The 12,804-nt window shown below is 44.5% G+C and overlaps 1 protein-coding gene across 4 annotated transcripts in view; it reads right to left on the reverse strand.

Moving 5' to 3' along the window:
* LOC101974766 (S-adenosyl-L-methionine-dependent tRNA 4-demethylwyosine synthase TYW1) overlaps positions 1-12,804 on the reverse strand; it is a 106,766-nt gene that overhangs the window by 78,510 nt on the left and 15,452 nt on the right. For all 4 annotated transcript variants that reach the window (XM_040278227.2, XM_013360085.4, XM_005328544.5 and 1 more), the window contains exons 7-9: positions 9,312-9,434; positions 6,062-6,176; positions 831-883 (exon numbers count right to left, since the gene is read on the reverse strand). In XM_040278227.2, the coding sequence (XP_040134161.1) occupies positions 831-883; positions 6,062-6,176; positions 9,312-9,434 (291 nt within the window). The remainder of the gene's footprint in view (positions 1-830; positions 884-6,061; positions 6,177-9,311; positions 9,435-12,804) is intronic.

Consider the following 12,804-nt stretch of genomic DNA (forward strand, 5'->3'; position numbering starts at 1 on the left):
CAGCCTGGGGCAACCAGGAGACAGGTAAGAGGAGAAGACAAGGGGGTCTCCTGTTAGGCACAAGAGGGCCACCAAAACACTGCCAGGGAGCCGGGGACCTTGACCCGCAGGCACAGAGAAGAAAGGTAGAGGCAGTGCCCAGCCAGAACAGCAGGACCACATCTTCTGTTTCTTGACATGGGTCCCACTGCATTGCCCAGCTGGCCCTGAACTCATGGGCTCAAGCAACCTCCACCCGGCCTCTCCATAGTAGTGTTATTTTCCTAACAAATCATGCTTTTCACCAAGGTTTCAAAAGAACAAGGAATGTTCACAACCATTTTATTTGTGATAGCCAAAAACCGGAAAGAGACCAAATATCTGTCAATAGATAAAAAACTGTGGAAAGAGACCAAATATCTGTCAATAGATAAAATACAGTGGCTACGACTGAGCAGCAGAAGTGAGTGTACCAGGGGTTCTATACTATAGACGCCCCTTGGGAACGGCCAGTGGCCTTAAAGCCATTCGTGGGAGACAACACAGGACCTGGTGCCACAGCCACAGAAACGTGAGCAAGGCAAACATAACAGCAGCAAAAGCACAGCCCCTGGTGACGAAACGGGCACAAAGAAATCCACACTGGGGTGAGCAGAATAACTTCTATCTTCACTGGGATGGTGGACATGGGTCCTACGTCTACCAACATTTATTTTAAAACTTTCATCCAAAAGTCTGTTCGTCTTATTAATTATAAACTATATTTATAAATAGTGCACTCACTGCATATAACATCCATATAAAAGCTGCATATGATAGAAATAATATTTGAACTAAAACAAATACAATACCTTTGTCCACCTGCAAAGTTTCACCCCGGAATGGCTCCCAATCAATTGATAACCTGAATGGAAAAGCAAGAAACACAGATTGAGCTCATCCAAAGTCTTACAGCAAAAGGTGATATTCAAATTTAGCAAACAGAAAATATTAAAGGTTTAATTTGCCAAATTGAGAAGATAAATAAATAATTTTAAATGTACATGCATTTAATGACACACTCAAAGAAACAACAAACTAATCCAAATTCACAAAGGTTTTAAACTCTCAGTACCTAACAGAGCTCACAGGCCAAACTCAGTACAGCTCTAAAATCTCTGACCACACAATGAACAAACTTGACCCACAACACACACGGAGACTGCTCCCAACAACTATAGAACACACTCCCTGAGGACCTGGGAAGCAGAGACTCCCTGAGGACCCAGGGAGCAAGACGGAAAGGACCACCCACCAGGGCCTAAAGCCAAAAGAAGATTATGCTTCCCATGAATGACCCAGGAGGCGATCATCCGCAATCTGAGGAAAAAATGAAGAACCAGATTGTCAATGGAGATTGAAACAAAGAAACACTGCCCCAAATTCTAGGAACTGCAACCAAGTGTGCATTCTCAGTACCTCCGCAAACTTACATTTAAAACTGCTGAGCCAGCCAGGCGCAGCAGTGCACGCCTGTAATACCAGCAGCTCAAGAGACTGAGGCAGGAGGATACTGAGTTCAAAGCCAGCCTCAGCAACTTAGCAAGGCCCTAAGCAACTCAGTGAGACCCTGTCTCTAAATAAAATGCAAAATAGGACTGGGCCTTCAGTAGATGAATAGATTAAAAATGTGGCATACATATACAATGAAATATTACTCAGCAATAAAAGAGAACAAAATCATGACATCTGCAGGTAAATGGATGGTGTTGGAGAAGAAATGCTAAGTGAAATTAGCCAATCCCACAGAAACAAATGGCAAAAATTTTCTCCAATATAAGGTAACTGACCCACAGTGGGGAAGGGAGCAGGAGCATGGGAGGAATTGGCAAATTCTAGATAGGGCAGAGGGGTGAGAGGGAAAGGGAGGGAGCAGGGGGGGGTAGCAATGATGGAGGAATGTGATGGACTTCGTTATGTAAAGTACATATATGAAGACATGAATTGGTGTGAACATACTTTATATACAAACAGAGATATGAAAAACTGTATTCTATATGTGTAATAAGAATTGTGATGCATTCCACTGTCATGTATTTAAAAAATAAAAGCAGTTACAAAAAAATAGGGCTGGGGATGTGGCTCAGTGGTAGAGCACCCCTGGGTTCAATCCCCAGCTCCCCCCCAAAAAAGGTATAGAACTGCTGAGCCACATAAGACATGGAAAGCATGGATGTCTTTCCTTTTTAAACAGCTAGAAGGGCAAAGAGCAGAACACTCTGATTTCAGAATTCATTCAGCAGTTTCTCAGACGCTTTGAGAGCAAGTCACAGTCACCTTGAATCTCTGGCACAGAGAGACTTGCAGACAAATAAGGCCAATGGAGAGAGAGTGTCTGGGTGAAGCAGAAGCCATCAGGGCTGGTTACTCGTGGCACCCACAGTCTCTAGGGGCCATGTTCACAGGGCTTGATCATAAATCTTGCACATAAGCCAAGCACTGCTGTTGACTTGAGGACTGGAACCAAGTCCAACCGAATAAATAATCTCTGGTGCAGAATTAGCATTTAAAAGACTACCAAAGAAAACTTTAGGTCCACTCTTCGAATTCCTACACTATGTTGTTAATGCTACTAGCATAAAAATCATGCTCTAATTTATTAGTTATTTAACTCTCTCATTCCCGAGATACACAATATTCTATACAATTCCACTTTTAGGTTTAAAAATGTGCAAATTACAGGACAAAGAAATATCATAAACCACAATGCCAAGATGAGCCAACTGTACATAGACGCTAAAACTCAAAGTACAGAATTCTGGTCCCAGCCAGGACAGAACAACAGAGGATTTACTATTCCACTGGAAACACCAAAAAGTGGGCAAAATATGAGAACCACAGTTTTTAGGATATGAAACATTAGGCAACAAAAGTCAGTGACTCCAGAGACAAGCACGGTTGCTCTCAGGAGCCAGCCTGAGTGAGGCGGGTACAATCCCCAGCACTAACAGAAAAGAAGGAAATCAAGAAAACAGGCAGCAGATTTAGGATACCCTCTCTCTGGGCTGGGGTGCAGCCCGGGACAGAGCACACACTTAGCATGCATGAAGCCCGGGAGTGATCCTCCATCATTAAAAAAGAAAAGAATTTCTTCAGGAAGAATGGAAAAGATGTCAGACAGATCACAGACCTAAAGAGTATGGTATCTATATGAGTAAAATTTAAAAATTCTTTTTTCAGAATATTTAATTCAGTCTTTTTTCTTTCTCTCTTTTTTATTTTTCAAATACTTTGTTGGGTGTTAGTGGACCTTTATTTATTTATATGTGGTGCTGAGAATCGAACCCAGTGCCTCACACATGCTAGGCAAGCACTCTACCCCTGAGCCACACCCCAGCCTCTCTTTATTTTTCTTGATGGGTGATACTGGGAATCAAGCCCAAGGCCTCACACACAATGAGCAAACGCTCTGCCACTGAGCCACACTCCCAACTCAAGAGCCTTTCAAATTATGTAAATCCTTAATAGATAAGCAACCCCTTAAACCAATACGATGTTGTGTGAAATGGAGAGCACAATGACCACTGCACAGAGGTCCAGAAGGGAGACAGAGCTCACTGTGGTAAGGGCACCCCCCACACCAAATGGGTGACACAGCGAAATATTCTTTAACCACAATACTTGGACCAGAAATGTTCTGGATTTCATATTTTTTTTAGATTTTGAAATATTTTCATGTACATTGATATGTCAGGGATGAGAATCAAGTGCAAAAATGAAACTCGTGCATGTTTAGTAAACACCTTGCACACACAGCCTGAGAGTAATCTGTAAGTGCCCCTGCCTTTGGACGGAGACCCATCACTGATCAGGTGTGGTTTGTGGCACCACACAGGTGGCTCAAAAAGTTTCAGACTTGGGCTGGGGATGTGATTCAAGTGGTAGCACGCTCGCCTGGCATGCGGGCGGCCCAGGTTCGATCCTCAGCACCACATACAAACAAAGATGTTGTATCTGCCGATAACTAAAAAATAAATATTAAAAAATTCTCTCTCTCTCTCTCTCTCTCTCAAAAAAAAAAAAATTATTAAAAAAAAAAAAGTTTCAGACTTTGCATTTCAAACTTTCAGATTACGGTGCTCAACCTTTACCGTAAAGGACACTCCAGACTTCAGAGTCACAGGTTTTTCTGATGTGCAGGAACTGAGGATCTCAAGTAATGCTACTCCTGAAAACCAGGCAAGGGTACTGTTAACATTCAGGGATATAGCCATTGATTTTACTGAAGAGGAGTGGGCATGCCTTCAGCCTGCTCAGAAAAACTTATATAAAGATGTGATGTTAGAGAACTATAGAAACTTTGCCTTCCTTGATTTCTTCATGACCTTCTCTGTGCCATGCACCATGAACATAAAAGTAACTGACTGCTCTGATAGCATTCATTGTAAAGAGAAGGATAAACAGAAGTCAAGGTTGAAGGACATTCCAAAACAAACAGAAGAGGCAGAAAAACATATTCAGTTACACATTGACTATGAAAATAAGGTTCCCGTGTGGCATCCAATGGCAGCACCTTGGTTCTCCTGAAGTTCAGGAACTGTGCCAGGGTTTCTTTTATTTAACTTGTATACATATCCTAAAGTCCTGCTTTTTTCTTATCCATCACAAATTATAGACTGAAATGTTAGACACTTATGTAATTGGCATTTCTAAGTTCTTCTGGAAGCAAATAATTAATGCACATAAATATAAAAGTAATAAAATATTCTTCATTGATTTCACTTTAAGTTAGCCCAGTTAAACTAACAGGGATTATAAAATCAGTTCACTATGAAAATTCTATCAAATAAGAAGTGTATCTTGAGAAGATTTAACTGATGCCAATTATTAAGTTACAGTAATTATTAAATTATTTTTGAAAAATGCTCATATGCTTCAACATATTTTTAAAGCACATTAATTAAGCAAAAGTAATATCTGCTTTCTTTTTTGAGGGAATTCCTTCTACCCATGATTGCAGAAGATTAAAAACTATTTGCTTTTAACCTCCTCAGATTAAAAGAATGTAATCAGAGACAGAATGACAAATTGATTTAAAAAAAGTTTTTTGTAAAACATGAAAAGCACTATCATCTTGTTATGTATTCAGTCATATGAGTAATGTTCCATTTGAGGTCAAACAAATATTTTCCAAAAGTTATAAGTTTCTGTTGAACTACTGTATTTCAAGTTTCTCAGCCTTAACTTCTGTAAAACTCATGTTATATTGAATAAAAAGGCAATTTTTAATTTAAAAAAAAAAAAGGACACTCCAATGTGATAAAGAGGTGTGGTGTCCAACCTTGAGCAACCACCAAATGACAAAGTGCTAAAGCTGACAAGCCGACAGGCACAAGACACACAGGTCACAAGGAAACAATCTAAAAAAATTGGAAAATAGAAAAAGGAAGTTCAAGAACAGGAAAGCAGAACACAAACAGCACAACAGCAGTCGTAATCTACCACAAAACGCCTAAGTGGAAATAGTCTAGTGCAATAAAATTATTTAAATCATATAAATATTGGCCTGCACCCTCTCCCAGACTGATGGTCCCCTGAAGGAGATGCTGTCTCCTGTTTCTCTGCGTTACCAGAACTGCCACATCAAAGGCCCTTCATAGATATGAAGGGTGCAAAGGACAGGGAGGAAGGTCAATCTCTAGACTCCCAATTCATTACTCTTCTTCTACAAGAAACCATGGTTATAAGTCAACAAGGTATGAACGCAAAACCCCAGCTGTGACCCTTCTACCAAAAACACTTCTCACTAGCTCAATGCCATACCACATGACCCTCCCTTAACACCAGTGGCTGGTAAGGAAGTCCATGTGCACACGTGAGCCACTGATAGCGCGAACGCTGCCCAGAGAAGTGCCACTCCCCATCACCAGCACAATAGTGAGACCTACAAACAAGGGCTGCCCCGACAGCTCCTCATGACCAGCTGCTGAGCTGACCAGAAGGAGGCTGTGTCCTCCCCCTTGGTGAGCCCTACTTTGTGCCCCCTCCCCTGGGCATCAAGCTGGGTGCCTGAGCATAGCCTGTGACAGCCCCAGGGTTCCACCTTGCTTGGTAAGGGCCTCCCGGAGAGCAGGCGTGAGCATGGCTCTCCCTTCACGGCCTTCCTTCTTCTCTCTGCTCCCGAACAGAACTTTCTCTTCCTGCTGCTCCTCTTCTCTCTGTTGAAAGTAAAAAGAATGAAATCCAGACTTAGCAATATGCAGTGGACAGACCATCGCAGACCAGGAGGGCTCAGTCAGCAGAAGGCCCCCTCGGCCTGGCCGGACCTGCGCCACCAGGAGGCCACATCCAGTCAAGAGGAGCATCCACACACCAGGTCCTGGCTCTAGAAATATGCGCTCCAACCACACAAGCCACCAGGGCACCTGACACACTCTGCCTGAGTCTGGCAAGCTGCTTGCTGACTCTGAAAGTCAACTTTCTCACCTGAAATATGAAAAAGTAAGTACCCCTAAAGCAGGGATGCACAGGAAAGTGAGGGGAACACCACGGGGCTCACTAGACTCAGTAAAGGACAGCGCCAGTGACCCACTTCCTCTAGCCATGCCCCACCTGCCCAGTTACCACCCAGTCATTGCAAGGTAGGATGGACAGACTGGTTAGAGTCTGGCAAGCCACTCCGGCAGTCCTGCAAGAACCCTAGGGAGACAGCTCACATCTAAACAACAGGACAGGGGCTGGGGATGTAGCTCAAGCGGTAGCACGCTCGCCTGGCATGCGTGGGGCCCAGGTTCGATCCTCAGCACCACATACCAACAAAGATGTTGTGTCCGCCGAGAACTAAAAAATAAATATTAAAAATTCTCTCTCTCTCTCCTCTCTCACTCTCTCTTAAAAAAAAAAAAAATAAAAATAAACAACAGGACATAGGTCAGATTGTACCATTAAGGAGGAGGATAAATTTGATTGCTAGATATATGTGGGAATCACCTGATCTGTCCATTAATAAGGTACACTTTCCCTTTCTAATTAGAAAATAATCTGAGAGGGATTATTTCCAGGAGATTACTCTTTGGGATGACATTTGGAAATATATGTTTATGGGTCTAGGGTTGTGGCTCGGCGGTAGATTTCCAGGAGATTACTCTTTGGGATGACATTGGGAAATATATGTTTATGGGTCTAGGGTTGTGGCTCGGCAGTAGAGCACTCGCCCAGCATGCACGAGGCCCTGTGTTCCATCCTCAACACCACATAAAAATAAACAAACAAATGTATTGTGTAAAAAAAACTTCCTTAAAAAAAAAAAAGAAATATGTTTATATCTGTTCTGCAAAGACCTTTTGCCCAAATCCTTGCTTAAATCAATTATTTACTGGAGACTGAAACAGGTAATTTTTCGACTCCATCATGCATTCTGTATCATCTAGAAACCTCCACACCTCTCCTGTGAGTCAAACAAGGATTGATATTTTAGACTGGATGTAACACAACCCTTAGTTCATTGATCTTTTTGAATCTCAAATTTCTCAAACTTGGCCTAAGGGGAACCCTCTAGTTGTTTCCCATATCCCTCTGGCAGTATCCACATTTTTTGTGTTTGGTGATTAGTTGTTCAACGAGCTGTTTCAGGGTTCATCTACTGCGCCCTGAAGTGGGGACAGCATAGGCAGGACCCTGCCGTAAGCACGGGCGTGTAACACCAACCCAGGTAGTTTGTCTACACAAACTAAGCTGAACTGAGCTGCAAGAGTTGATTGTGAACATAAAACTCTTTTCCGAGAACACAGCTAGAAAATACTATTTACATGTACACGTACACACGCACCCACCTGAACACGTTCAAACCATGTTTGCAAATATACAATAAATAGCTGTTGTTAAAATCCCAAGTCCATCTCAGCCTCCACTGCAAACCCCACATGGCCTGGAAATCACATTGATTCACATGGACCCATCCCATCACCTCCTGAGATGCTCAGCAGTGTCCCAGGGGTGGGCAGAGCGGTTTGTTTGGAACAGTGCCTGATAGGCTATTTGCCAACAGGCTGCACTGCACCACCTGGTCTGATGCGGTCTGTACTGGTGACACTGCTTTTTCACAGCAAAGCACAAGCCTGAACCAACAGATCCTGGGTTGGTGTCCCTGTGACTCTGAAGCAACGCCCTAGCCATTCCGGCCTCGCGCCTGCAAGGTACAAGTACTGGACAGGTGGGGGCGCTGTCCCACTCTGGGACTGTGCTACTTGGTAGATGATAAACAGGCCAGTGTGGTTTTCACCTGCCCTTCCCTTGCAGTGGGTGCACTTGAGCATCTTTTCCTACCTTCGACTCTGCTGGCAGAACTTCTGAGAATTGCCTACTCATTTCTGGTAAGGTCAGTCCTTCTTATTACTACTTCTGCCAAGGTTTTCCTAACAATTCTTGCATGTTTGTTGGTGCATTGAATTTATGTGTAATTTAAAAGAAACGACATCTTTACCCTACCTAAAACAAGGTATGTCTTTCTCTTTATCAAGTCCACTTTGATACTTTCATGAATATATTAAGCTTTAAAATACAGGCTTAGGGTGTTTCTTTCTAAATCAAGTCCTAGGTGATTATATTTTTATGTGGCTATTTTATATGCAACATTTCTTTCACAACAAGTTCTCACGGGCTATAACATAGAAATACAAAGCTTATTAACTCTTTCACGTTACATCCTGCTGCCTTACTGAACTGTCACTTGATTTTGTATAGGTTTTTCCCTGGTTTTCTCAGATTTTAAAAGATTTACATCTTCTTTGTTCCAAGGCTTATAGATCTGATGTATTTTCAGTTTAGGGAACTCTCATTTTTTTAGTCTTTAGGTTTGTATGTATTATTTAAATTGCAGATGATTAGAATCCACATTAAACCCTAATAGGTTATACACTCTCACCTACCCCTAAGCACTCCCAGCCCATTCCAGCACTTTCCGTCTTCCTAGAGCCCCCCATGCTGATCTCAAGGCTGCAACCCAGGCTGCCAGACGAGAGCCCCGCACCTCTTGGCCTGTATAGAACATAGCAGACTTGAGCAGAGTCCACACAAACCCTCAGACAGCGAGGCCCACCCAATCCACCGTCCACCTTCTCCTCTGTCCTCCTCCCACCCCCTGCTTATCCTCCTAGGAGTCTATTTTTACAGGGCCGAGAAGAAACAAGTTCCACAAAACTCCTGCATGTGGCAAAAAAAAAAATTGTCAAACTATCAAGACAGAAACCAGAGAATGGAGACTCTCACTGTGAGCTCTGACGGACCACATGAAAAACAGAACACTGGAGATCAGCCGCCGGCAGGATCAGTGAGCACTTCCCAAAGAACAATACCTTTTCTTTCTTCATAAGATCCATCACTTTTCCAAGATCCTCAACATCAACAACAGAATTCGGGCCCTGATGTTCGCCAGCACCAAACTCTTCCTCACTGCTGCTCTCACAAGGCTCTTCCTCCTGGAAGAGAAAGGCAGAGAGAAATACTTTGTTTAAAAAGAGGTAAGGGGGGCTGGGGCTGGGGCTCAACAGCAGAGCGCTTGCCTGGCACATGGGAGGCCCTGGGTTCGATCCTCAGCACCACATATAAATAAATAAAATGAAGATAATGTGTCCAACTACAACTAACAAGTAAATATTTTTTTAAAAAAAGAGGTGAGGGATACACTGTTCAAAATAACAGGCAATTTCTCTCACACTCCCTCCAATGATAATATCACCATCTTTAAATTATTATTTTTTTTAAAAAATCCTGTCTTTGACATCAGACTGAGTCCTGTAAAGGACACCACACAAGAACAATTGATGGCCCACCTGCCCTCCCACACGACCAGGGTGAGCAGCAGCGGGTGAGATGGCAGCTGGACGTGGGCTGGCTGGTGCTGGGGAGCAGGGCAGCAACACATAAGCCCCGGATTCCATCCTCGGCACCACCAATGCAAGCCAAAGGAAGTGGAGGGAACGTGGCACCACTACAAGGAAACCTTTGTTGATAGAATTCGAATCCCCAGCAGCTCCAAAAAGAAAAATGAAACACGATGAGCACCTACTATGTGCCCAGCACACAGTGCTCTCCACATGCTCTGAACAGATGCATGGAATTCACACCCACTCAGTGAGGAGAGGGAGGAGAGGGAGTGAGGAGAGGGAGGCTGAAGAGGCTGGTGAGGGGCAAGCACAGGCACAGCCTCACCCCTTTCTCCAGGGAGATATGAAGGCAGAATGCAAGATGAACAGGTGCTAGGAGATGAAGTAAACAGCAGGTACTCTATAACTCAAGGACCATTTTAAAGCTGGAAGAAACTAGGCTGCCAACCTTTGTGTGCTGGTCAGAATGCTCCATACAACAGCAGAGACACAACAGTCACATGGCACAAAACAGCTCTTCCGACAGGCAGCTCCGCATTCAGTCCCAGGTGATGCTGCCATGGGCACCCTCAATGCCTCCCACTTAAAACCAAGCCTGACACTACAGAAGCAGCATGGGGCCGGCTCACTGGTCTGCCTTCTGTGTTGTCAATAAAGGAACAGGCAGTCATCTTTGCCTTTCTTCCATGTGACAAAACACAGCCAGACACCACAAAATGACAGCCAATAGCAGACATACACAATGGTGTCCCAGGAGATCGTCACTCCTACTGAGGTCACAGCCTTCTTAGTTTACGTGTTCTATGGTGCCTGTACGACAAGGAACCACGTTCCTCAGATCCTGTGCTCTGGCAGAGCAGCACTGGGCTAGGAGCTGTACCTGAGTGGAGGGTCAGGAACTGGGTCGAGTGCCCGCCTATAACATAAGCAGCTCAGTGGTCTAGTGCCTGCCTATAACATGAGCAGCTCAGTGGTCCAGTACCCGCCTATAACATGAGCAGCTCAGTGGTGGAGTGCCCGCCTATAACCCGAGCAGCTCAGTGGTCCAGTGCCTGCTATAACTTGAGCAGCTCAGTGGTCCAGTGCCTGCTATAACTTGAGCAGCTCAATGGTGGAGTGCCCGCCTATAACACGAGCAGCTCAGTGGTACAGTGCCCACCTATAACACGAGCAGCTCAGTGGTGGAGTGCCCGCCTATAACCCGAGCAGCTCAGTGGTCCAGTGCCTGCTATAACTTGAGCAGCTCAGTGGTTGAGTGCCCGCCTATAACACGAGCAGCTCAGTAGTGGAGTGCCCACCTATAACACAAGCAGTTCAGTGGTCCAGTGCCTATAACTTAAGCTCCCTGAGTTCCAGCTCCAGCACCCACAGGGGGAAAAGACATCTTCAACTCACCTCTCCCCAACGTCAACAGAAAAATTTCTTCAGGTGAAGGCCACCTCATCTCCCAGTTTATGCACAAACTCTCAAGAACGCAAACATGAGTGGCATCTGCGACACACTTGCTAACAACTCATCATTCTGCCAGCTCTGGTCCAGTGCTTCCCAGCCACCATTGGAACACACAGACCCACATGCACGCTGTCCAGCTGCAGTTATCCCGGGGTGATGAAGATCAGTACTGCCCATGATCCCAAATTCCTCTCTCTCTCTCCTGTCCAGTGGATTTCAGAATCTTAGACACAAGCAAGACACCCGGGGACCTCCTCATCCATCCCTCATCTTATCCTAAACTGCAGGTTAGTGAACACTTTCTGTAAAGGTCCAACAGAAACACTTCTGGACTTCAGGATGTGCACGCTCCATCCAAGCCAGCAGCTGTGCCACTCTTTTAACACTAAAGCTGCTACACAAAAATGGAGGAATCACCGTGGGGCTGGGGTTGTGGCTCAGTGGTGGAGTGCTCGCCTAGCATGCACAGGGCACTGGGTTCCATCCTCAGAACCACATAAATGTAAAATAAAGATATTGTGTCCACCTAAAACTTAAGAATAAATTTAAAAAAAAGGAATCACCATGGCTATGTTCCCCGAGGCTTTTAAAAATAAATAAATAAATAAATCTGGCAGTAGACACTCCTCTATATATTCTTAAAAGCCTCAGAGTTTCAGGCAGAAATTATCAGGCCAGGAATTTACTACCTCCCAAGGGAACCCAGGTCATTGCTACATAAAAATTGAATCACACCCACCATTAACTTGGCTCTGCGACCTTGAGAAAGCTTAAAAGTTCTCTTCCATGAACAGTAAACTCAGTTCATGTAAGGCATGAGAGCTAGAAAACTAATATAACACATTCCCCTCCTCTTCAAAGGCTCTGATCCAGTTAAAGCACCACAAGGACACCCACTATGAAGTGGTAAAGCTTTAAGGAAAGAACCCGGGAATACAGAACCACACAGTTTGGCTCGGAACTCATGAGCGGCAGCCTGAACAAGATGGCGCCTGGGCCAGATGTTAGGGATGATAAACTGGCCTGGCCAGGGAAGACAAGTGAAAAGCTGTTAGAGGTGAATAGGGGGAGTGCTGTGGTAGATACGAGATGTCCCCAAAAAGCTCATATGTAAGACAAGCAGGAATGTTCGGGGTGAGAGCTGTAACCTAGTCTAGTCAGTGGATTAATACATACACTGACATGAATTAACTGGGTGGTGACTGTAGGCAGGCTGGGTCACTGGGGGTGCCTCTGGGTCCCTGGCGAGTGGAGCTCTCTCTGTTTCCTTGGCCACAGCCTGACTCTTCCCTTCCATGCCCTTCCACCTGGTGTCTTGCCTCACCTCAGGCTCAGAGCTGCAAGGCTGGCCAACTGTGGACAGAAACTCTGACACTGACCAAATGAACTTTTCCTCCTCTCCGTTATTCTTGTCACATCTTCTGGACATAGAAATAAAAAACTTAACTAAAAGAGGGAGGAAGGTGTGCTCAGACCACATGGATCTCACACATCCTGGAAGAAGAGGAAG

Source organism: Ictidomys tridecemlineatus, chromosome 10, assembly GCF_052094955.1.
Source record: "Ictidomys tridecemlineatus isolate mIctTri1 chromosome 10, mIctTri1.hap1, whole genome shotgun sequence".
NCBI lineage: Eukaryota > Metazoa > Chordata > Mammalia > Rodentia > Sciuridae > Ictidomys > Ictidomys tridecemlineatus.